General features: G+C 34.8%; 1 protein-coding gene across 1 annotated transcript in view; it reads left to right on the forward strand.

The window, feature by feature from the left end:
* NAALADL2 (N-acetylated alpha-linked acidic dipeptidase-like 2) overlaps positions 1–25,989 on the forward strand; it is a 390,920-nt gene that overhangs the window by 254,367 nt on the left and 110,564 nt on the right. Inside the window, exons 6-9 of the mRNA XM_014938872.1 lie at positions 135–278; positions 7,490–7,582; positions 11,948–12,153; positions 13,641–13,760. Of these exons, the coding sequence (XP_014794358.1) occupies positions 135–278; positions 7,490–7,582; positions 11,948–12,153; positions 13,641–13,760 (563 nt within the window). The remainder of the gene's footprint in view (positions 1–134; positions 279–7,489; positions 7,583–11,947; positions 12,154–13,640; positions 13,761–25,989) is intronic.

The following is a 25,989-nucleotide window of genomic DNA, read 5'->3' on the forward strand; positions in this document are numbered from 1 at the left end:
TAAAATAACAAGTGCTTATCTAAATCAGGTTTTTTAAGCTATATTGTAGATATTTGCTTATTTTGTTTTGTTCATGCAGAAGGGAAATCTTCTAATTTTCATTTACTAAATTGCTGTTCTCTTTTTCATTTAAGATGGAAGCTACAGGCAAAATCGACTGAACCTCACAACGCTGTTAGTACAACCAATTTCTGCACTGCTTGCCAAAAAACTTGTTTCCTTACCTGAGAACACTGTCCAAAAAGATAGGTGTGTACCCCTCCAAATGCCAGCTAAAGGTAATACTTTTTAAATAATATTTTCATCTCACTATGAAATGTTCTTCAAGGACTCCAGGTCCATTTTCTATAACTGTATATAACTAAGAGGTTTAACTGACGATTAGTATGTTTTGCTTAGCAGCTTTCTGGAAGAGACTATGAACAATCTAAAAATCATACCTCTAAAATCTGATAGAAGGAAGGTTTGGGTTTTTTAAAAAAAAGGTGTCTTAGTGTAAGGCATTAAACTCTAATTCTTAATATTGGCTTAAAAACCCCTCCATCTAGATACCATCACCAGGGAGGTTTTGTTAGTGCTGCAGTGTGGTTTGTTAGTGCTTGTTCTACTAAGAATATGATTTTAACACTAAGGCACCATTAGCAATATTAAAGTTATTCTGTGTCTCTTTTCTGCCTCTGGAATAATAATACTATAATTCTAACCAGTGATACATCTTTCTGTGTTCCTAATTTATATCTGCTTCAGATTAAACAACTTGGTGTTGTCTGAACCTTCAGGCACCTTCAAACCTCCCTGTTTCACGGAGGAAGACGGTCATTGTGATAAGAACAAAATACCTTGAGTAGAGTTAGATGTAATGAAGGAAATGTGTTCAGAGTATCTCTTCAGAGATAATGCCGGTAGCAAAGTCATACAGAGTATAGTGAGAACAAACTTATTGCTGATGAGTAAAAAAAAGAAAGACCAGAGTCTTCTAGCAAAGATACTGCAGTGTTTTAATGAAGGAACTAACACCTTCCAGATAGTGTTCCAGATGAGATACATGTTTAAACTTCTATTTTGTCCTGATTTTTGTTTTGTACTGGTCTGTCTTTCACCAGAAAAAAAGGTGTGTTTTAATTACAATGCCTATTTAAATGAATTGATTTGAAGCAGTGGTCTTGGAAGGGGGAGGCAGTCTCTCAGTGATGAGAACAGTAATAAGCAAATTTGAGGGGCAGCCATTGTACTATCACATATGTGCTGTATCAATTGTTTATTGCTTTTGGAAAGTTACTGTGGAATAGGAATACAATACAACAACTCGTAAAAAGGGTTGATTAATTTTATGACTGGTGTTAGCATTTGTAGATGTACATACTAAAAAGAAAGGCAGAAAGGCCTCGTGCTTCATGGCTTAAGCTGTTTTGGTTAGGCAGGACTATTGCTCTTCATCAGGGGCTGATATTTTAAAGATGAACTGATCTTCCTCACAACCAGTAGACAAAAACTATATGAACAGGAAAAGGTCATTTTGGAAGGAACGAGTGATTCACCATTCCAGGTAGGATGCATGAAGCTTGCTAGAATTGTAGGAATTTTCAACAGCTGAAGCGCCTAAAGGGAAGCATGAATTTGAGCTGGAAATGACATTCATTTTAGCAAGATAAAAGGCTGCACTGTGCTTGTTTCTCAGAAAGCTTTGTGTGGAGGCTGCAGGACAAAATCACCTAAAGAGCAGCTTATTCTGCTTTTTTCTGTGACAGGTGTGGTGTGTCGCTTTTATTTCCCTGAGAAGGCAGGAATTTCCTGGTGGGAAATTTCTGGAAAGAAGGAATATTCCAAGCTAGTAGTCTAGTAAGATCCAATCCCTGTCCAGCTTACTCTGGGTAAAAACAACAGCTTGTGTTTGATTTCATGTAAAGCTTCTGAACCACAGTAATCCATGTGGGATTTTTTAAAAAAAAAAATCTTAATTTATTGAGCAAGTAGGGTTATAGTAAGAAGCCTTGCGTAATTCTATAATGCATTATGATACATTTTGCCTTGAAATAATGGGGAAAATAGATGTGCAGGAGCATAGGGTGTGCTGAAGTGTTCAGTAGCAACCTTAATGGAAGAGATAAAAAAACTGGCCTCATGATAAGAAATCTTGTATAACTATTTAATAATAGCTAAAGAAAAAATGCTGAACAGAGCAGTACATCTGAGAAGAGTGAAGGCTGAGTTTGCCTTCCTGTTGATTTGAAGAAGCTTAAGAGAGATTTCACTTCTGACGTAGAACTCATCACTTATCTGTCAAAAGAGGCGAATGAGCAATTCAGATGATTGGTTGGCTTAAAATTTGTTAGAATAAAATGATCATCATTCTCTCATCAGTATGTTTCAAAAAGCTGAACAGCAAATTCATCAGTAATGATTAAACATTTATATATAGTTTTCTCACATTGCCTCTTTTTTCCCTTAGCCTTGCAGTTTTCAAGAGACATAATGTGACAGGGGATGGGAGGTTACAGAGAGAAATATCTGAGATATATCCCATAGTGAGAATCGAACTCAGTTATTAGTTTTGTGTTAGTTGAAGGTTAGCACTTAGATTTGCTTTTTGGTTAGTATTATACATTGTTGTTAATCCTCATTAATCTGAAATTCTGTGCTCCCATGAACTTTTTCCAAAAAATGGGCAATTAAGTGGAATTTAAGAGTGAAGTTTTATAGAGAAGCTGTACGCTTCTGAAGCTTTCTGTAAAAAACATAGTATTAGTAGGGTATGTGCTAGGACATAGTGAAGATGGCCAGAAAACTAAAGCACTCCTATAAACATAAATGAAGAAAGTCCTCTTGTGTTGCAGTAAACTTCCTTTGTTGTTTGTTATCTGCCAGTTGGTAGATTTCATTCAGGTGCAGATCATCCCATTTCAATGAATCTCTTGAGTATTTAAAGTAATTCCATCTAGTGGAATTTAATTTACAAAGTGTTTTTCAACATTAATGACCTTATACATTGGTGTTAAATAGAAGTCTGGTGGCCTGGAAGTCTCGAAGTTGGTCTCAAAGTAATTTTTCTCGTTAGCTTTAAGTGTGAATTTTCATACTGATACTCTCTCATCTGAGAAGACAGAAGATGAGGAAGATCTAGCATTTCCCTGGTGATCAATTTCTGTCTGTGGCAGAAGGGTAGACCTAAGGATTTCAAGACCTATGAATATCTGTTTAAAAAGGAGAATATATTTTTAGTAGGCTACATAGTTGGTTAATCAGGTAAAAATCTAATAGGGAAAAAATTCAGGATATTAGATTTCAAGGAGACTGAATTTAGATGGTAGGTTGCATATATAAGAAACAGTAAAAACTTTTTGTTATAGTTTTGACATACGGTCATGGAGTTTTGACATACTCCTGCACAAATAATTTTATAATTCAACAGTAATGTACGTTGCCATAGATTCAGTATTGATTTTTGTGTTTGCAATTTCATAGTGTTGCACAAGATTTTTTTTCAGCAGTAATATATAAATTATTAACTATACTATTTTTTAAGTTTATTTGCTTTTGTAAGCATGTAAGTTATGATGCATGTAGTATTTTTTGCTATGTAAGTTATATTGTTACATAAATGCTTGTGTTGTTTACATTTCTTTCTTTAAAGTCCTCTAAATTTAACTGAAAACTGATGTAGATAAGGTTTTGCACTCAAGTTGACATGACGAAATGCTGAGAACTAACTAAAAGACATTTTTTACAGGCTAGCAAGATTTCAAAATCCCATTTATTAGGCAGTCTAACATGGTAGTAATAATCTGGGATTTTACTCAGTTCCAGAAAATGTCAAATGAAAATGAAGCATTTGTTTCAAATGACAGCAAAATCTGCTGTTCCATATGTTTTAATGAATACTTATCGCATTGGTGTATTTAACAGGGAATTCTAAATATTATGCACCAGTCCATATTATTCTGTACAGTATCACCAATAGACTATAAGAAATGCATTATATATTTGATTATTTGTTTTATGTAAATAGCTTATGGTGTTCCTACATTGAGTGCCATTAGTTATAATGCTGTATCACGTTATTTGATACTATTTTAAAGCCTCAGATCTTGGTCCAAATAACTTTATGAAAACTGTAGCTTTCCTTATCGAAAAAATTACTAGCCTTCAAGGGTGTATGAAAAGTTTGGCACTTGTGCTCAAAAAGTTAGCAGTTGAGTTATTAGAGCCTAATATAAGGGTTTTGAATGATGGGAACAAGAACTCTGTTGAATATCATTTTATCTTGACTACCTGCACTGAAATGACCCCTAAGCATAGCCATGGATTTTTGATGATGTTTGAAAGCTTTAATTTAATTATGATTTCAAACTGGTGTATTTTTATTCAGGTGTGGTTTATGTGGGTTTCGGCAGGAGTTATAGTCATGTTAAAAATTGGGTTAGTTGAAGTTATTCAATGTACCTTATTTCTGCAGTCTTCTCCAATAACTTATGGTTTTATGATCCAAGAACTATGTTATTGAAATGCATGAATTCAGTTGGTACTTGATGCTAACTGAAAAATGTAGGGAAATTCTTGTATATGAGTAGCAAAAATTGCATCAAATGAGTCAATTTTCAAACCTGTGTCCCTAATGACGCATTTTAAAATCCAATCCTCAACAGAATGCTCAAAAAACTGCCCGATTATAGGTGTTTAGTATGATCAGGATTCAAGAATTTAACCAACATGCTTGAAAATCAGGCTTAAACTTGTACTCTTCTATGTTGATAGGAGCTTGGGATAAGGTTAAAATCACTAAAAGAAATAAGACTTAAATAATTTTTCAGGCTACAAGTAGTAGTATTTGTACATCTGATGTTCTAAAATTGTCAATCAGATGAGTAGGAAATAACCATGCATTTCTAAAAATAATTATGTAATCATGAGAGGAGAAGATAGTCATTTGGTATGAGACAATTTACAGATTTCAAGTCAAGAAATAAATAGATAAAAAATATTGACAACAGATACTTTTCTTCTATTTCAGAAGTAGCTTTTGGGTCATGCAAACTAAAAATATATCCCACATAATGTTAAGCTAAATTCACCTCCTAGTTTTCCAGAGAACACAGAAAAAAAGAAAGTTGTCAGGATCTTTAAAATACAGCATTAGGAAGAGAGTTTTGTTGTCAGAACTGTTTAAAGGGGATTAAATTCCACTTCTGCTGTACACTCCAAAGAGTATTTTCAGCCTTTTCATCTGGTGCACTAAGCCTTTAAACCCAAGTCACTTTAAGCTGACTACTGTGTTACATGGCTGTTCACTCCAATATCTGATTCTAGAATATGGGTATTGCCAGAAGTTAATTTTCTTTTTTTTTTTATTGTCTGTTGAAGACTGGGTAGCTGATGTTGATTAAGGAAAAAGTTAAGTCAGTTCTCTTCACAAGAATTTCTTTTCTTCTTGTCTGAAATGGGGCCTAAATAAACATATATCTAAAGTGTTATAAGTGTTAGAAAAGGGCAGGAAATCAGTTTTGGCTTGAAAATCTTTTTTAAGCAGAGTAAATTGGTTCCAGAATGGCTGTAGGTGAGAAACTGCAGTAAGAAGTAACTTGCTTAGATTAATTTTAAACTGCTTAATCAACGTGCATGCCATGAGCTGTTTTCACATTGTTTTAAAAGACCAAAAAAGAAGAACAAGGTTGACATTACAGTGCTGGGAACCCTTTGGAATAGTCTTTTGTTTAATAAAATATTCTTTTAAAAATTATAGAATAATATCTGTAGATTTATAGAACACAATTCATCATCACAGGGTGTTAATAAACCTGATGGTAACTTACATCAGAAGGGCAAAGTTAATTACAACTCAAACCCCAACATATGCCTGATAGATCAAAATATTAAGTTGCTGTGATTGATTATAGCGAAATAGCGTGGTACGTTTTATTTTTAATTAACTGTGCTTGTATTTTCTTTACTGCTGCGTTCTAGCAAAACCAGGGTTGTCACAAAGAGGACACATCTATTGATAACAGGAGAATTTGTCAGATTAAACAGTAGAATAAATATTGCTCGTACCTTTTTTTAAAAGTGAAGAAAGTTCCTAGCCATTGGTTTGCTTTTTTTCAAATAGCAATGAAGACTAGTGAATGAAAATACATTGGATTTTGTTTTAAGGGAATTTTAAAGTAAATTTACCAGATGAAGTACCAGCAAATGAACCTTGAAGAACAGTGTTGTAGAGATGTGTTGTTTTTATTTTGCATGTTGCAGTAAACTCCCCACTTGCTTATTCCACACATCTCAGGAAACAGAGCCAGGAAACAAACTGTTAGAAATGCATCTGTGGGAGGATAATAGGCTGGGGGAGAGAGAGCAGAATGATCCCTGCAATATTTTAATTTTGGTCTGTGACAGTTGGGATATGGACGCTGAAGGAATTGTGGCTCAAAGAAGCCTTTAAACGCAGGTCTGCGGTGGGCTGGGGCAGTGTCTGGGTGTGAGGAACCCCCTGAAGGTGTGGGGTGATACGGTCGTTATGGTCAGACAACCACTAGCATTTAAGCCAGAGCAGTTGAAGATATTTTCACTTTTCTCAGATAGAAGTTATGACCTTTCAGATGAGATGAATGTTAATCCACTCTATTATAATGCAAACGAAACATTTGAAAAGTATCAGCAGCTCCCTATACTTAGTTGTTTTGTTTCCACTGCCACAAACTGCAGGAGTTAGAATAGTTCTAATGTGTGTCCCACCTGGGGACAGAGGGAGTGACAGTAGTTCTCAACAAAGGACAGTTAATGTTTTTTTAAGCTCTTTTAACTCAGATGTTTACTTTTCTCTGGCTTTATCCCAGGCTACAGTCTCAGCTGGCACAGCGATACTGGCAAGTCCCTTCTATATTGGCAGGTTGTGGAATTGTTCTGCCTTTGTGTTTACACCATTTCCTCAGTTGATACCAGCAAAGCCAGCAAAAGCTGTCTTCTCTTGGCATAAGTTCACAAGTCTATCACCAAAGGCTACGCTGGCAAAGGCATTAGTAATGCAGAGCTCTAACTTTGCCCGTCTGATTTAGCACAGGGCATTTTCTCCGGAATAGTGTAATACAAACCAGGTATAATTTTGTGAATGTTATTGAAAGATTGACCTCAGCAAAGGATTAGGTGAGAAAAAGCTATAAAGAATGAGACCAATTTCCTTATCATTGAATTATGTAAATCCTACTCTTCTTAAATTCTTTTTCTTTAGTATTCTGGCAGCATTTATTGGGTGAATTGAATAAATCATGGGGTAGAGATCTCTTTTGAGATTCTAGCTTTGAACCCTATTGTTAAAGTGGGAGTAAGAAAATAGTTTAATATTTTGTGTGTTAATCTCTGGTTCCTTTTCAAGTATATTTATTTTTTCTTTGTTTTTACTGGGTTTTTTTATGTATGTGTGATTTATATCTACGGCCCATAGACTCCTTGGATGGATAAACAAATTTTCTTTCCTTTTTAATTTTTTTCTTCTTTTTAACAGGCAAAAAAATAATCAGCCTCAATATTCAGTCAGTCACAACTTACAAGACAATTTCTAATGTTATTGGATATTTAAAGGGATCTGTATTTCCTGGTAAGTAGCCCTTTATCGTTCGTATCGATTATTTGTTTCGTGATGGCTGGGAGTCATCGCTGGGATCGGGGTTCTGTTTTGCCAGATAATGCAGTAGTCCAGAGGAAGGAGAGCACCTTTGTTGCAGTCATTTTGTGGTTTGATTTATGACAGAACATAAGGGTTAAACAGAGAATGAGCTCAGGGGGATTTTATAGTTACAATAAACATATTTTTCCATAACAAGCAGGAATTACACATAGACCGTAGAGAATATTAGTATTTTATGCCAAGTAACTATATTGGTGGTTTTAATTTTAGGGTGTACTGTATTACATGATTTTATTTAATATGCAGGCTGTCTATACAACTTTAGAAAAGGTTTTGATTCTTTTTTTTCCTAACGTTAGCAGAATTTTGAGATAAAATTTGTGCTTCAAATCCAGAACTTCCCCACGTAATTTGTGTCTCACTGAAACCAAAGTGTAGGGAGTATAATCTCTGGTTTAGTAAAGAATCTAGTCTCAAATGCAATTAAAGTATACAAAAATCCATGACTAAGTTATTAATCACACTTGCTGCAGCCTTATTTTGTTTTATACAAGTTTTATACTAGTTTTATAGAAGTCTATGAATAATAATCACTGTTCTGTATGTTTTAAGAATTGAAGAATAAGACTCTAAATGCAACTGTGCCATAAAACACAAACCCCTTTCTTCCTTTGATGCGGTATGTAGATAATATGCTAATCAGGACAACATAGGAATTAAGATCATTTTGAGCTTATTCCGTCTGCAAGTGAGTGTGCCTAAAAGTTGAAGGGTTTGTGCAACATGAATGAGCACTGTTGCTGGTTACCTACAAAATGCAGAATCCAATTCCTAATGCACAAATGGCATCGTCACCAAAACATCATCACGTTTGTAGCGATTAATACCCTTTTATTTGGTTCAGAAGAAAGGTTGCAAATTTATCTGCAGTCCCTTAGGACATGGGCTAGTTATATTGTATTTTTGTGATGAAATGAAAGCAGTGAAGAAATTTCAGTTTATTTCTATTAGCGAAATAATGACTCAGTTTTGTGTGTGCTGAATGTTGTACTTTTCACCGGAAGAACTTCTTTTTTAAACAACATAGAAAACAATTAGCACAGTGAATTTAATTCCAATAAAGGATTTATTTTCTTTCAATAATCTGAAGTTACTAGTCTGCTATTGCTAACGTTTTGCAAATAGCTGTCATGGAGTTTGAAAGGTAGAAACTGCCACGTTTAGACATATTGTCTACTGAATTGTGAAACAGAAGCAAGATAAATAATAAAAAGCATGCATCAGCTTCCGCTTGATAAATTATCTTTTCTATGCCTGAATCTTTCATCTTATTATTGCATTCTTAATAAGAAGTTATGTCAGTATATGCTTAACTTTAAGAATTTAATATAATCAAATGAAGTCAGTAGTGCTACCCAGATGCCAGTGGTTTGTCCTGTAAATGTCTTGCTGAACAAGGGCTGCAGCAACTGACTTCTAATGCAGGCATGAGGTAAGCATATAATGCATCACATTTTGTACAGAATCTACATTAAACCTTCATTTGTTTCTCGACTCTTCCTCGTTGATACTATGGCCATGCCCTCACAACCAATTTCTATACTTGGTGTTTTCATGGAATTTATTCTCTGTCATTTTGATGGGGTTTTCCTAGTTTCAAACACCTGAAATATTCACCTTTATATTCACAGAAATGCAGCAAGCAAGCAAAATTTATCTTTAGTGATTAATAAAAAACCACAGAGCATCACCCAGGGTGGATTATTTTTTGCTTGAAGGCCTCCTAACACACACACAAACACATCTATGTGATGGTGATCTTATTTGACATTTGGTCTCAAGAATAACAATGAGCATCTGAAATACCACTAGGATATTAAAAGTTGCAGGAGCAGAGGAAATATGATAGTTGGTAGCCTTTTAAAACCTGAAAAACATAACGCTGATTTTGTAGCTCTGTTGGACATGGTTGAAAATGGGAAATGTATGACAAGAGAAGACAGTATAAAGTTATTTTTTTAAATGAAAAATCCCTGTTGTCCAGCCCATCACTACGCTGAACCCTATCCCATCTTACCACTTCCTAAAGTTTTTGATGGATTTTTTTTTCTCTATTTCCAGTCCTTTCTTTCTCTTTTTTCTTACCATGTGGTCTCTTTCTCTACATGCTTCAGCAAATGATTATGAGAAAGGACAGCTACTGTCTCTGTAAGCATGACCATCCTTTCTCCTATGCTTCTCCTGTAGCCATTTACTTCAGGGTACTGCCTCTATTTGAGAGGGGGTCATGTGCAAAGATGAAGAATTTCAGAGGAGGCACCAGCTGTTGTTCATTCAGCTGGCAGCTCCTACAGTAAGTTGCTGCTTGTAGCTGTCTTCTCCATCAAAATATCCAATCCAATTTTATGTAAGGTCTCTTTCCAGTCCCCTTCAGATACACTGTTCTAGACTGAGCAGAGATTATAACACAGGGCAAGCACCGGTCCTGTCTGGTCACCCTGTGGTAGTGACACCTAAAAGCCTGTGAGGCCAGTCATTTCTGTTCCTGATTTCTAACGATGAGTCGAAGATCCTACAATTCTTCACTGTCAGTGCAACCTATAATTAAGCATCTCATGATGCAACACGCAAGTTGCAAAATTATATGATTTAGATAGCATTTTGTTACATCAAATTACTAAGTACACTTAAATTTACATTTTGTATATCGGCTTTTAGAAATTAATGTACCTTTACACCCCCCAAGCAGTTGACTGAAAATGTTGTTTTATAGGTACATAACAGATTCCCTGTTTGTAAAACATTTTTGATTCCTTATAAAACAACATTGCCATGGTTTTTGTTGAACAAAACTGGTGAAAGTCCAGTTTGATAGAGAATGGTTTTATAATCAAAGTATGTTGGTGTTCAGTTAAAATTGTTTCTAGGCAGCAGTCACTGCAGAAATTACTGAGGAGTAGATATTTAATTTTATAAGCAGTATAAAACGTGGGCATTTTACCACCTGAGTGTAACTACATTCCAGTGGACTGAAAACAGTGAAGAATGAATCCCCTTGGATAAAGCAGTAGTGCTGTCAGACAGTCAAAACTTTTTGCACTTTTCGGAACCCAGATAACACCAGAGATTGTTATGGATCTGGCATCACTTGATAGTTACTCTTCTATTCTCTGTATATCATGAAATATGGAAAGAACATCTTTAAAAGCCTAGATCTGGACCAGAAAGAGACATTACTAAGTATCAGAACACAACCAGTAAGCAGTCCTTCAAAGATGCTTCAGTTGGAAATTCATTTCACACAGGAAGTCTCCTTTAACATCTGTAAAAGAAAAATATGTGGGTTTTTTACTGGATAGCCAAAGCCATGTTCTTTATTTCAGGTTGAAACTTCTTGCTTTTGAGTTGAATAAAATCCTTTCTTCCGCTATCACCAAAGTTGCTAGGTCTGACTTACCGTTCCTGTATCGTTCATTATCTCTATTCCTCTGTCATGTCTCCTCTCTAAACCTGCAATCCAGGTCTTTTCAGTGTCTCCTTACGAGGAAGTCTAAGTCCTGATCTATAACCCTTCTGGTTACCAGCTTCTCAACTCCTGTTCCTGCAATGTCTTTTTTTGAGGTAGGGTGGGGAGCACTGAACCCAGTCTTCCAGGTGAGGGAGTGCTAAAACGTTGTGTATTTTCTCCATTTCTCATTGTACTACCATACCTTTTGTTTTCTTTTTTTTTTTTTTTTTTTTTTTTTTTTTTTTTTATTAATTTTTAAAAAAAAAAAAAAAAAAAAAAAAAAAAAAAAAGTTCTAGGAAAAATATTAAACCCATCTTAATCCCAATCCATGATTTTGGGCTTTTTTTCGTCCTTTTTTTCTTTTTTTTTTTTTTTTTTTTTTTTTCTTTTCACTAATACATATTGAAGATGGAGTTTCCTGGTTATTCATTTGTGTTTTTTCATAACACTCTAATGTGAGCATGGAACTTTATTAGATTATCTATATGACCAAGTCCTGGATTTAAAAATGGTATATATCAGATTGACAAGAAAGGAGAGCAATAAACAAACAATGAAGGCAAGGGCACAGGGATTAAATTAGGAAAGTATGTGCACATATTTATTTACTAGTTTATTTTGAAGGAGTATTCAGTTTTATCTATTTATATTGTTTGATTGTCTTGCACATGATCATTTTTGTTGACAGCATTGTGTTGCATTAATGACATTACAGCCTACTAATACAGCTCATCTTTTTGGTTTTTTTTAAATTCTTTTAATGCTAGTAGCCAGAAGAAATAAGATTATCTTGTCTGTTTTGTTGTTTTTTTTTTCACCATTTCAGACAGATACATCATTATTGGGAGTCATCACAACAGTTTGAATACTTATGGTGGGCAGGAATGGGCCAGTAGCACTGCCATCATCACAGCATTTATACAGGCCTTGATGCTGAAGGTGAAGAGGGGCTGGAGACCAGACCGGACCATCGTTTTCTGCTCATGGGGAGGAACATCCTTTGGGAACATCGGTTCATATGAATGGGCGGAGGTAAAATCCTTTTAGAAGGACTCATTGCAATAATGAATATTTTTGTTGAACGCATGAAAACAGTATGAAAGTGCCACATAGAAATTATGGTCTGTGACATCTGTCTGTGTACATTCATGTGCTCCATCGCAAACACAGTGAAAATGTCTACAGAGGCTGTTCCTGTGGAGCAGAGCATGTGTGACAATAAGCTGGCAAGTTGTTCCCCTAGCTGTGATGCTGAATATCCAGCACTTTTGTGACCCAATTCATTTCCCTAATTCAGCAGAGGACTGTAAAAGAGGGCATTGCCAGGGTTTGGGGGGTAAGGAGTGGAAACATCAAAACAGACCCGGGCTTTTTCTCCTTCTTGGGGGTTCAATAGTTACTAATTTTTAATTGATAGGCTTAGCACGCAGAGACCTGAATCAAGAGCATACCGAACGAAGAGAACCATACCGTTAATTGTGTGTACATTAATTACATCAGCATTTCAGTGTCTCCATGGCTAGTGCTTATTTGCTTTTCACATCTTTGTGCTAAGGAGTCAGAATCCGACACAGACAATTCCTCGGGCTCATAGTTTCAGCAGAATAAAAATCAGCTTATTGAAAGAAAATGCCTCATCAGAGTATTGTTGGTCATCTATCATTACAGTAGACTTCAGCTGATAAATTAAAGGAATAACTAGCAGAAAGGTTCATGGCTGCTGAATTAAAACAGTAGATAAAATGAAGAGTTAATTGTTTTTTATCATGCATGAGGAGCGGCCAGCTCTCATTGAAGTTTCATACTTCCAGTATGATTATTCTTCAAAAACAAGATGGGGTGAAAAAATCAAATTGAAAAGATCCGGGCTGGAAGCAAAATTTGTTTAGTTCCACTTCAAGTCAGCTTTACATCAGATGTAATTGCGTTACACCCCTTCTGTTCAATATAAAGAGGCACTTCATGCAAAGAGTAACTCATTACTGAGAAGGCAAAGGGGATCTTTTTTAAAAAGAGTTAGTAATTGAAACAGTTCGTACATACTATTTTTGTAGTCTAAAACATAATAAAATGAAAACACTGGGAAAGTTATGGAATTCAAACCTGAATTTGGTCTTCAAAAATTGGAGTACATTTAACTGTTGATAATGATTGCTTTTAAAGTTTGTCTTCTGTCAGGCATAAGCTTAAAAGGCCTTCACGTTGTTTCACAGTATGTAATGTTTTCATTTTGGGCTTACAAGTATAATCATTTTTAATTCCTCCCAGGCCTGTTTGCGTTTTGGTGAGATGATGTGTGAAATGGAATTATAACTTCTGTTATACAGAGAAATAACATTAAGATACCCTTTGAAGTTCATACCAGCGTATTGTAAGAAGTAGTAGTTAAGTAATACTTAGAGATTCACAGAGGACAAAAACGTAGGGTGTATTTTTTTCCCTTGAAGGAACTGAAAGAACAAAATAAGTCTTAATTATAGCGATGCATAGTAATAACCATTGCTCTGCTTGTGTTGTAGGATCTCAAGAGAGTTCTTCAAAGAAATGTTGTGGCTTACGTTAGCCTCCATAATCCAGTCAGAGGCAACTCAACATTACACCCTGTTGCATCCCCTTCTCTTCAGCAACTGGCAGCAGAGGTTAGAAATAAAATACTTTCTTTCATATGAGGTTTATGAGGGTACGTGGTTAACCCCCACGATGCCAGTTGGTTTTAGATAACTGTGAGTGGAGGTTGCTTTGTTTAAGCATTTTAACCTCACAAACACACATGAACTGTTTTTACTTAGAAAGCAGGTTAAATTTTATTATAAAAATTAAAATTTGCAGTAAGAGGTTGGAAAGGATAACTTATTTCCACAGCTCATTGCACCAAGTCTCACCACGCTTGCATGCCCTACAGCTTTTTCACCTTTTGGCAGCTTTAAAGTAGCATATTTTTTATTCTTTAGCACAGAGCACATTTTTCTCTTCCTAATCTGATTTTTCCAGGCTGCTTCTCAATTTGCATTTAAAACTGTATATTTACCAGATGTAACGTGACACACTGGGAGAGTATTACTCTAACTATAATAAATACTGTCTGGACTAAGTATGTCAGGGTCAGTGCTCAGCTACGCCTTGGTAACTCCTCTGGTGCTAGAACATTCTGAAGTTATGCTCGTCTAAGTGCACGGAGGCTTTAAACTAGTGACATTATTGCCATTTCTCAGGTTGCTGAATGTATTAATATTTAAAATTGATTGAGAATAATATAAGGTACCTACCAAATGATAAAACCAGTTTCAAACGGCGTGCATAAAATGGAGTTCAACTTGACTTTCATAAATTATGCTTTGTGGATGTGGTTTCCCATAAATTTGCCAAGCTCATTAACTCATTAGGTTATTCTGGTGTTTCTTTGACATACTAAACACTGCACAAAGTAGCATCTTGAATTAAATGGAGTTTAAGACTGATCTGGCTTGGTAATTGTTGTCTAAGTCAGTAAAAGGTACCGGTGAAATTGCTCCTTAGTGATGTTTTAGCTACTACTCCTGTCCAATGATTAGGTGGCAATTTCCTCATAGAAATGATCTGGTTTATGCTGTGTAAGTGTTGTGGAAAATGCAATGCAAAATAATTTCAGGGGAAAAAAAGTCTTAATTTTGTGGAAAATTATTTACAATGTTATATATATGACTCTACAAGTGTTATGGATATCTCAGTTAGAATGTTTGTATAAGTTTTAGCTACTATATTTTCAAAAAAATACTATGCTGATAGGTTTCTAGCCTTCTGTTAACCTCTGGGGGTTTGCAGACCGATCTCCATGAAAACAGGTATTTGCCACTTAAAGGAAAAAAAATATTACATTAAGTCTTTAAGATGTTTGGGTTTTTTCTCATTTTGTTTCTTTGACTTCACAATATGATCCATGGCAGTGATCTGAAAACTGTAAACTGCCTGGAACTGTGCAGCAGACACTTTCCTTGTTACCCATTTATCACTCTACTAAGATTTGTTTCTTTTATGCTAATAAAAAGCGTATTAATAAGAGTCATACCCTCTGTTTTGGGGAGATAGCAAAGGAAATCTCGTTTTCTCTTCCACTTGATTTCTGTGGTGCAGTTGGGTGTGATGTTGTAACTTTTTGTCATTGTTTGTTGTAATAGCAATTGTATCTTCTCCAGCCTCCCTTAGCATCCTTCTTTGCAGCAATTAGTTAATCAGTTGGTAAAACAGGACTAGAACTTCATTTTTTTTCTTCCAATAAACACCCTGCATCTCACCTCTGATTCTTCAATGGCTAAGGCTTTAATAATTGGGATCTCTTTTATTTTTTTATTTGTAGGATGATATTTGTAATTAGTGCAACTGTCACACAGTTTGTGAGGTTAAAAAGATTTCTAGGAATTATTGCTTCCCTGTGCTGGCTGGATCTCTGAATTCCTGTCAAGTATTGACAGTGATGGAGCAGCCCAGGGCAGATGTTCATTTGTTCCCATGAGTACTCACAATTTGCCATGTGTCTAGAAGATTTTCTCTGTAAGACTGATCAACTTATGAAGAATATTGATATTACTTCTAGCACTTGCCAAGAAGACAATGTAGTTATAGATTACCTCCAAATTATGATAGTGCAAACAGGGTAAGATGTGTCTTTTTGGAGCTCGTCTCATCTTGAAGAAATTGTGAGTCCATTCACGTGAGATTCTTGTTACCAGGTGCAGGAGGCAAAGAAGTGCTTTAAAAGTCCAGTGAGAGAAAAGGATCATTTTAATTTGGAAGAATAATTCACTGAACATAGGTTTGTTAGAACAGAAAAGAAATTGGAACAGTAATTTAGAATTAATAATGTCAATCCGTTCTAAAATGAGGAGGGAAAATAACCACTTTTGGTTAGTTAGATAGAAACTTGCCATAATTTATGGATACATGGAAGATATTGTGCTGTACCTTTGGTACCAGTGGTAAGACTCCTACATCCATTTTTAAACTTCACAAAAAAAGACATAAACCCTGTTCCTAAACCCTGTTCCTAAACCAATTGATGTCACTGTTTTGAGGAGGGGGAGACCAAGATCTGCTCACCATTTCCACTAAGAACACAGTTAGTTTTTGTTCAATGCTCACTGTTGTGCTAAAATTGTGGGCACTCCAGCAAAACAGAGGAAGAATGTTTTCCTGGGGAGAATTAATAGTTATTACAAATGCCTGCACAGGTGAAGGGTTGGGATTCTAGGGAAAACAAGGAAAAACTGTACTTTGTCCTGCGAAAGAAAACTCGAGTAAAAATGACACTAAATGTGGAGCACTCCCTGAATGCTACAAGGAGCACAGCTTAAAAAATAACTGTGGGGAAATGGCAAACTGAGACAGGCAAATCCATAAAAATATTTACTTTCTGTGCTGGAAAGAAGTGGAAATAATTTTGGACGCTTGCTAATCACTACATCTTCCAAAACACTTCTTTTTCATTAATTTCTGGAAACCATAGGAAAAGCAGGGAAGAAGTTTTAGCTGAAATGTAGTTTACATGGAGACTCTAGACTTACCAATACAAAGAAACATCACAAAGCTGATGAGTTGTCTTCAATGTGAGATCTGGTGATCAGTTAGAGAACAGGGTGTTTGGCTAATTACCAGAGACCATGAATTCTTAAAGATGTTTTATGTGAAGGGATTACATCTTTATTTTAGTTGTGGGTTTCAAAAGGGAGCTACATAAGCAGTCTGCAAATAATAATTTTATTTGCCTGTCAGTGGGATTCAGTGGGATTCTGGTTGAAACACCAAATTACATGAAGAAGCTAATTTAAATATTTGGATTAATCAAACAAAGAGGAATTCAAACAATTCTGAGACCTTGACATTATTTAATTCAAATCTTTTTTTATATAACTATGCTAATTAGTGTCCACATTAACAACAGGGAAATATTGCCAAGTTATATTTTTGCCTACCATTATTTCGTAAGGAAAATAATTGTTAATTCTCTTGCTCAGTTGGTGAATAACCATTTGTTGGCAGAGCATCATTGGTAAATTGGGTTTGTTTGACCCTGGCGTTCATTCTCCGTAAATAAGGCCATTAATGATTTTTTCTATAATTAATATTTCATAAGTAAAAAAGTCATTATGAAACATAAATTAATTGCTGTCTTCTCTTAACTGATTGTGTGACCACTGCCGATCAGACTCCAGGTCTGCTGTTATTGCTGAACCCAAGAAAACTCGCTCCTTTCTCCTGCAGAAAAGAGCCATTTAAAGCTGTCAAAGAATGAGTTGAGCACTTTTTATATCAGCAATTAAAAATGACTGCACCAATTATTTTTCTGTGCTGTTTATCAGTATTTGTTTCTATTAATGCAGTAAATGGCATAAAACTTCTTCACATTTAAAGGGGATGTTATTGACAGAAAACAGCTTTTTATTTTTGAACTAGATAAACTTCTATATAGATGCTTGTTATTATTATTATTTATTGATTTACAAATTTACATTAATGTCAACATTGTTTCTTTTCTTCTGACGTCCATATGTTTTCTCATTTATTTTGTTTTATCTTCGGTATTTATTAATGGATAAAAAAAAGCTTCATATATCAGTAAGTTATGAAGAAGAAATAAGCATGAAAATATTATATGAATTACTTGTATGCTATATAACAGAAGATTACAGCTTGAATATGAATTTTCAATCTTTACCTATTATGCACTTAGTGTTATAATTGATTGCTGGTATTACTTTTTATACTTCTGTTAAAAACAAAAACAAATCTGAAGAATCAGAAGGTTAAGCTGTGAACTCGTGTCTCAGGAATTCATAACTACATTGAAAGTGTGCTGTTAATATAGACAATACTTCATTACCAGCTCTATTAAATTCATTAAGATGCTTCTTCTCCAGTGTGGAAAGCAAAGTTTCATTGAATGGTGGATTTGATTTTGGAATTGCAGCAGGTACTTAGCTAACAATGCTTTTGTTTTGATAAAATGTTGCTTTTTTCACTCTTTCTCCCAATGAAACCATTTTACTAGATAAATGCTGATTCAGACAGCGGGTTATCATTTGAACCCACTCATACATTTTGATGTTATGAAAATACAGTTGCTGTTAACCATGGGGGAAAAAAAATCTTGTTAGCAAAGAGAATGCAAGCGAACTATTTTCTGTGCTGTGATCTCATTGGAGATCTGCCAAAAGTCCTTTGTTTCCAATGAATCAAGCTGACTGCTTCCATGTCCTTCCCTATCTTTACTAAATTAAGGTATTAAGTTCTCCTGTTAAAACCATAAAAGCTGTATAATTTCAACAGGGTTATTTTTGTTTGTTTTCAAATGTAAATGTCACCTTTGATAGCCACTGTAGATAAAATTGAAGAAATCTGGACATTGTATTATTTTTAAATGTAGTGCTGGATTATGTGAGGCTCCAGTAATTCCTTACGTGCTGTAGAATGGATTTTGGTTCTAGGCTTCTATTGTTCAATCTAATTAAAACTGTCTAATGTAATAAGCTGTACTATGTAATGGAATTGGTTTTTCCTTCCAAAGACTTTATCCAGACTGCAGTATTAGAAAAGTTGACTCCAGTTCTGTCTAAATATTCCTTTGCTTAATTTCATTTTATTGCTCCTAGTTATTTCTCTTCAAAACTGACTTCTCTGTGATGATAGAAAGACATTTTCATAGTGATAGAAAACCTTTCATGTAGAGAGTTTAAAAGTAAACTTCTAGTTCTTTTGAAAGATGATGGATTGACAGCTCTGGATATTTAAAATTTTCTACATAACCACAAATTATGAAAAGTTTCTCTCACTGTTTTTTTTGGTAGTCATTAATAACTATGTTGTTGAATAAAATTGACGTAATAGCTAAAAGTTAGTGATTGCTAAACTTTGTATGCAAAATAAAAAGGAGATGGTATATAGTGATTCGAAATTGTGGAAGACAGGGGGGTAGAGCATTTCATATCCATTTAAAGCTGTCACAGCTTGAATAGTCACAATCATTAACTTGAACAATTCTAGGGGGGTTTAATTTTTCATGCTCTATATCATCTGTCAACTTCACCACCAGAATATTCTTGTGGTGGTATCTCGGCCAGTGTGAAAAACAACTAAACAGGGCTAGCTGGAGTTATTCAGAAACTGGAAATTTGAACTACCAGGAAATTTCAAAAGCAGTTTCGAACCAATCAAATATATATGAACAATCTCTGTAATTTCCAAATTATGCATGAGCTTTTAGTCAGTAATGTAGTTGAGATGCACTTTCCTTTGATGAATCAAAGCAGCATCATTCCCATAGCATTAATACTCCTGTCTTGAGGTGCACACGGAATGTGACTTCAATCAGTGTAACAGGGAGAACTTTTACAGCTGATAATCTGTGATGTCAGGAAAAGAAAAAATGCAGGAAATCATTTTCTTGAAGTTTCTGCAAAAAGCTTCCTTTTGGCAGGTAAAAGGTCATGCAGTTCAAGCCTTTGTCTCTTGACAGAGCCTTGGAGGTGATTTCAAAACCTGTTTGTAGCCCTCTATTTTAAGACTTTAATGCTTAGGCTATCTCTGAAGAAGACCCTTCAAACCTTTAGGAGAGATGCTGACTCCTTGACTTTATATCATGTCTCCCTCTTCTTGATTAGAAGTGTTATTGTATAATTACTTAAAGGCTGAATGTTCTACCTTCAATAGAAAATTTGGTACTAGAAGAAGGGACTGTTCTGAAAACAAACACCACCAAAAAGAAATCAGGTTGGAAACTAGCTGTGTCTCAGTTTTAACATGTTCGTTTTTTCACTAGCATGGAAATGATCTTATTTAATTTTAGTTGTAAAGATGAAAAAAAACAAAGCTGCATCTCGTTTTAATTTATTTTTATTGATTTTCTTTTTCCATAGGCTTCTGAGCACTCATAGAAAATTGTTGCATTCTGTGTCCCAATGGAAAAGAAAGCAATGTTTATTATTAAAATGAATAAATAACTCATGGGTTTGTGAATAGAGATTTAGATGGTCTTCCTGCTCTTTCCTGTGTTACCAGAGTCTGTGATGGTCAAGAAAGGCATTTGCTACGTTCTGGCTAACTAGAATTTTCAAGATCACCTCCTAATTTTGGTTAATGCAATCTGGAGTCCAAATATATGTCTAAACATTTATGGAAAAGTTATCTTTATCACCATTTTCTACCATTGCTAGTTAATAAATATCTGATCTGAAATCTCAATAATGCACAAATAGCTTTGACAGTTTCTGTCAGGAAATGGACAAGTGTCAAGTCTACTTTTTAAAATCCTGTGAGTTTAGCACACTTTTATTTCATACTTTAGTCAAAAAATTAAGAAGGTTGAAGTGTAGTCTACTTGGCAACATACAAAAATTAATACAAAAATAAAGTTGTTTTTTTCTTTCAAGTTGTCACTAGGATGAAAGGCAAACTTATTTAAGGTTACTTTAACTCTGAAATGATACAGCTGTAGTCTACCAAGTTATAACTTATAACAAATGATAATATTATATAGAAAAGTCTGTCATGGTAGCCGGTGTACAAGAACTCCATAGTAGTATCATGTTTTTAAATTTCTGTCTTTCATGCTAATTACAAAGCATCGTATTTTATCTTAGATTCATTTTTTTAAAAAAGCTTGTCTTGTGTGGTGTATTTTATTGTTTGCATTGTGTTTGCTGCATGTGCTCTGCTTATCAAGCTTTGTGTAATCATTAGATTTTCATTTAAAACAAGTAGCAGTATTTACTTGTAGTTGTCACTCAAAATATTTAATTAACACCAAACACCGAAAAGTATCATAAATCTTATTTACAATATATCTTCCAGTAAGCTTGTAAAACAGCTGCCTGCACAGCTAAAATGGAACTCAATGTTCAGAATCGAGGGTGCTTTGGAACCAATTATATTACAGTATATACTTCTTGGGGGCTCTGGGGAATTGAGGGGAAAAAAAACCACATTAAATCTTTTTCTCCATGTAAATTAATGGATCATTGTTGTAAATGAAACACAAAGATGTAGTTTACTTGGTATGTTGGGGTTTTTTTCTATGAAGGAAATAAGAATTTTATTTTACAGATCCTAAATGTAAGGTGTGATGGGGTAAAATGTACATAAAAATGAATGTGTGAAGCGCTTTTGATGATACAAACCCAAAATTGGTAAGGATTTCAAGAAATCACTTGATCTGCCCCCTCATCCTTCTACAAAAATAAGTCTCTCTGATGTGTTTCACCTTCTAGTCTACAAGATTCTACAACTTTCTCCGATGATCTCTGCTTGTCTTCTGTCACAGTGCTATTTGGATATCTTTTTTTTTTTTTTTTTTTTAATTGATGTCATCACAGTTGGAGATTAATCCTTTTTTTCCCTTTCTTCCACCGGTGATCTTTATTCTTTTTTGCAACAACCTTTCTACATATTGAACAAAAGTTGTTACTGTTTACAAAAGAAAATTGCACACTTTATACACTGAGTATCAGCTTCAGAGAATTGATACATCTTCCTCAAAGTTAGGATGAAATTTGGTGTTTGAAATTAATAGATAAGTCTCAGACAAGTAAGTGATGTCTGTTAAATCCTGGTTTTGCCAAAGGTTACCACTGGAGGCACATAGCAGTTCAACTAATATTTTACAATGAGCTAAAATGGCAGAAAAATATACATAGTGGCTCTAGAGAAAGTTTAATCATGAAAAGAAGAAATCTCTATTTCATTTTGTTTGTTGTATGCTTATATTCCTGTTAAAAACAATATTTGATTGCTTATCAAGTGATTTAATGCCTCTTCAGGGCAAAGGGTATTTGGAATATGTCTTTGTAAACCAAAATAGCTGACTAGGAAGTGAACCTGGAACCACAGGCATTTTAATAAAGTGAGGTTAATCTGAGAACAGCACATCTCACCCAAATGCCTTCTCTTTTCACCTGGACTTCTTTTGTAAAACATTTTTTTAATTCTTACCCATGCGTAAATCTCAGTTTTCCTTTTGATGATCCTTAGATCTTTTTAAAAATACTATTCCTTAGGTGTTAGTTTTGCAGTTACGGGGCATATCTCATTTACTCTGCAAAATGTTTGTATTTGTGGATTTTTTTCAGTCTCACTGTTCTGATAATGGAGAAAGGTTTGAGGATGAGGTTGAGTTTAGGAATAGCTATATCAACTAAACCAGCATGTTTACTTGCACTGACCCTTAAAATATTTGCCTGTATCAACATTTCTAACTGTAGGAACTCAGATCCTTATTTTTTATATTTCCCTAAATATATTTCATTCTTTCCCCCTCTGTTTTCTGTGAAGCACAAGCCCGACAAGGATATTTAGAATTTCATTAAATCCTTGTCAGTGTTTTCATCAGTATTATCATTCCATGTCTGAAACTAGAGCTTGTTAATTAGCCAGAGCATCCTCTGGATCGTTGCTTTTGCATCATGCATTAACATTTTAAGGCTATCTTGGGTCTCTTCCATCAGAGTATTTAATTTTAAAACAAATGGATAGCTTGCATAATTTAGTGTTGATGATGATATAGTAGTTTCAAATTAGTACGAATTCTGAGTCTGATTATACAGCACTTCAAACATGAAGGAGATTTTCAAAAATACAGGTAAAGAAAGGTGTTAAACTTAATTGGCTTTCGGTTGAAGATACTTTCCTGATTGGCCTTTGTGCTTTTTAAAATTATATCCCAAGAGACAAGATAGACCAAAAGTAGAGGAAAACAAAAATGGTCTGCTTTTTGCTAAAGTGAAGTACGGAGAGATGAATAGGACTTGAAAAAGTCACAAAGGAGGGAATTGAATCCAGATCTCATGGCAAATGACTAAAGGGATATGAATTCTCAGTCTTCTCTTCTACATTTGGGCACTCATAAAACACTTGGCATTAAGTTCACTCGTTAATCTTTAAAGTGCTTAACAAGTAGCAGTTGGAATCAGTTAAAATTCCATCGTGTGAATAAGTTGTACAGAGTTGAGGTGTAATGTTAAAATGTAATGTTTTATACTGTAAATGACTGATTAATGTTGAATGAAATTTCCTGAGTGGAGTCTGTTCTGTTCATGTATTGCTGATGACCCTGATTTTCTCAAGTTCATTTGTTGTTTGAAATGGTTTGCAAAATCAGATTTGTATTTGATCTGTAGGTGATCTGAAAGCAGTACACACGTATCCAACATTCCAGATTTAAATTGGTTCCTGTGGAATTAAATTTGGGTTTGATCCTGTATTGCGTGAGCTTTCTAATGTGTTAGGATTACGTTTGCTTCTTTTAGTTAATTATTTCCTTCTTTAGTCAGGTAGCTGGCTCCTGATTTTTTGCAGTACTCGCTACAGTATCTTCCTGACAGGCAGTGGTGTTAATTCAGAAGTTTGAATTCAGATTACTCCGTTTTACTTTTTTATTATTACTTTTTTTTAAATTTATCATTGTAATTGATAATAACCAGTTAGGTAAGGATTCTTACTGGTGTCAGTGAATGCTGAGCTCTCTGAGTGAGGCTGAAATTAGGCTTCAGCGCTCTTTCTTGAAATCATTTGAGTTCCAACAAAAATTGGGTCCAGAGGCTTCGCTAGATTTCTAGATTTCTTTCTTGGTTGGTTCCTTTAATCTACAGACTTTTGCAATGTATGTGGTCCACACTCATGTTCTCCAAGGAGCTCTCAGCTCTGAAGCTGGTTACCTTGGGGTCAGTAGGTGAAGCACTACCAAGCAATGCTGATTCTAAAGAGCAGCAGCAGGACTTGGGACTGGCAGAAGGGAGGATGAGGATGAAATACCAGTAGGAAGACTTGGCTAAGAAATGCTGAGCTGCTATTGCTGTCAGCTTTGCTATGCAGATGAAGGAGAAGAGATTTTATTTCTTTTTTTACTCAGTTTTAGTATCTACTGTGTTGCAACTCAGTTGAAGATAATTCCTGACGTAAAAGTTTCTTTACTGCTTTTAGATGAAAATCCTTAACCCCCTTAACGTACACTAATACTGTTTATCTCCGATCTCTATATTGAACTCTACATTAGAAAGGTTGGGTGTGGATTTTTTCATAGCTTCTTTTAGTTCTGAATGATTGGCTCAAATCCTCACCTGTTTTTCAGTGTTTTGATAAGCCAATCAGACTGCACTCAAATGTGTTAAAATGAAGCACTTGAAGTGACATTTACAGCTCTAGAAGTCACCTGCATTGCTAGTTTTGATCACAGTCTTTAAAAAGTCTTATAAATAATAGCAGAGAAAATAAGGTACTGAAAAATCAAACTAGGTACGTCATCCAGTGCCATTCAAAAAATCAGCAAATGTGAGTATAATGGGTGATAATTATTAGTATTTCCGTATTGTGTAAACATGCAGATAGTTAGAGAAACAGAGTATTTGATTATAAATGAATGCCCTGTTGAGTGTTCCATTGCTACTGATGTCACGGAGATTAAGAGAAAAAATACAGTTTAAGAAAAGATAGGTGAGAATTTACTACGTTTCCTTCCTTTTAAATAAAGGTTCATCTTTAGTTCCAGCTCTAGGTCAGCATTTTCTTTACTTTTTTTCTTTAACAGTTCAGGATTGAAAGTGTAGCTGTATAATGAATATCTTACCATTTTCTTAAAATGCTCATACAAGAACAAGTCATTCTAGCTATTCTGATCTCTTCTTGTTCCAGAAGCTAAAAGAACACTAAAGTTGAATAGCATTACAAAGGAGAATTGTATAGTTGGAGATTGATTAATTTTCATGATAAACTAAAGAAAAGCGATCACTGATTTTAAACAAGATTTAGGAGGAGGAGGATAACGAATGCCAGTCAGAATTTTTTCACACAACACAACTCTCTGCCATGAAACATTTAATCTTTTGAAGGACTGGTATGTTTATTTTATAGAGGTAGCAGCACAGGCTTCTATGGAACATCTTGTATGGTACTCTGTGGAATTCACAATAAAAACAGTGTTTTAGGATAGTAGTTAATCACATGGATTTCCAATTTACAGAAGCTGACCGATAGATCTTTAAAGGTATTACCTGTCAATGGAGAAGTTCCAGCTCTAGGTCAGCATTTTCTTTATTTTTTTTCTTTAACGGTTCAGGATTGAAAGTGTAGCTGTATAATTAATATCTTACCATTTTTTTTAAGTGCTCATACAAGAAGAAGTCATTCTAGCCATTCTGATCTCTTCTTCCTTGTTCCAGAAGCTAAAAGAATGCTGAAGTTGAATAGCATTACAAAGGAGAATTGCAATGACCTGTTTAGCTGGAGATGATTATATATATTAGCTAATTTTATATATGGTATTCTTTACTCACATTTCTCTCTTACACAATGACCTGTTTAGCTGGAGATGATTAATTTTCATAATAAACTAAGATAAACTAAAGAAAAGTGATCACTGATTTTAAACAAGATTTAGGAGGAGGAGGATAACGAATGCCAGTCAGAATTTTTTCACTCAACACAACTCTCTGCCTTGAAACTTTTTTTTAATCTTTTGAAGGACTGGTATGTTTATTTTATAGAGGTAGCAGCACAGGCTTCTATGGAACATCTTGTATGGTACTCTGTGGAATTCACAATAAAAACAGTGGTTTAGGATAGTAGTTAATCACATGGATTTCCAATTTACAGAAGCTGACCAATAGATCTTTAAAGGTATTGCCTGTCAATGGAGAATCACCATTGAATGGAGATTTTCCTACCAACATTTTTCATGCAGCAGCACTAGATGCAGTACTAGTCAACACCGGTATTTATTGGAGAGAAAATTGCTACTCTTAAAGTATGTGAATGGTAAAACATAAAGGATAGCATAAGAATCAAAAACTGGAAAATAAAACCATACAAATTCTCATGTAACTAAAAAGCACTATTTTAAGAGTGAGGACA

Source organism: Calidris pugnax, unplaced genomic scaffold (genome assembly GCF_001431845.1).
Source record: "Calidris pugnax isolate Ruff unplaced genomic scaffold, ASM143184v1 scaffold52, whole genome shotgun sequence".
NCBI lineage: Eukaryota > Metazoa > Chordata > Aves > Charadriiformes > Scolopacidae > Calidris > Calidris pugnax.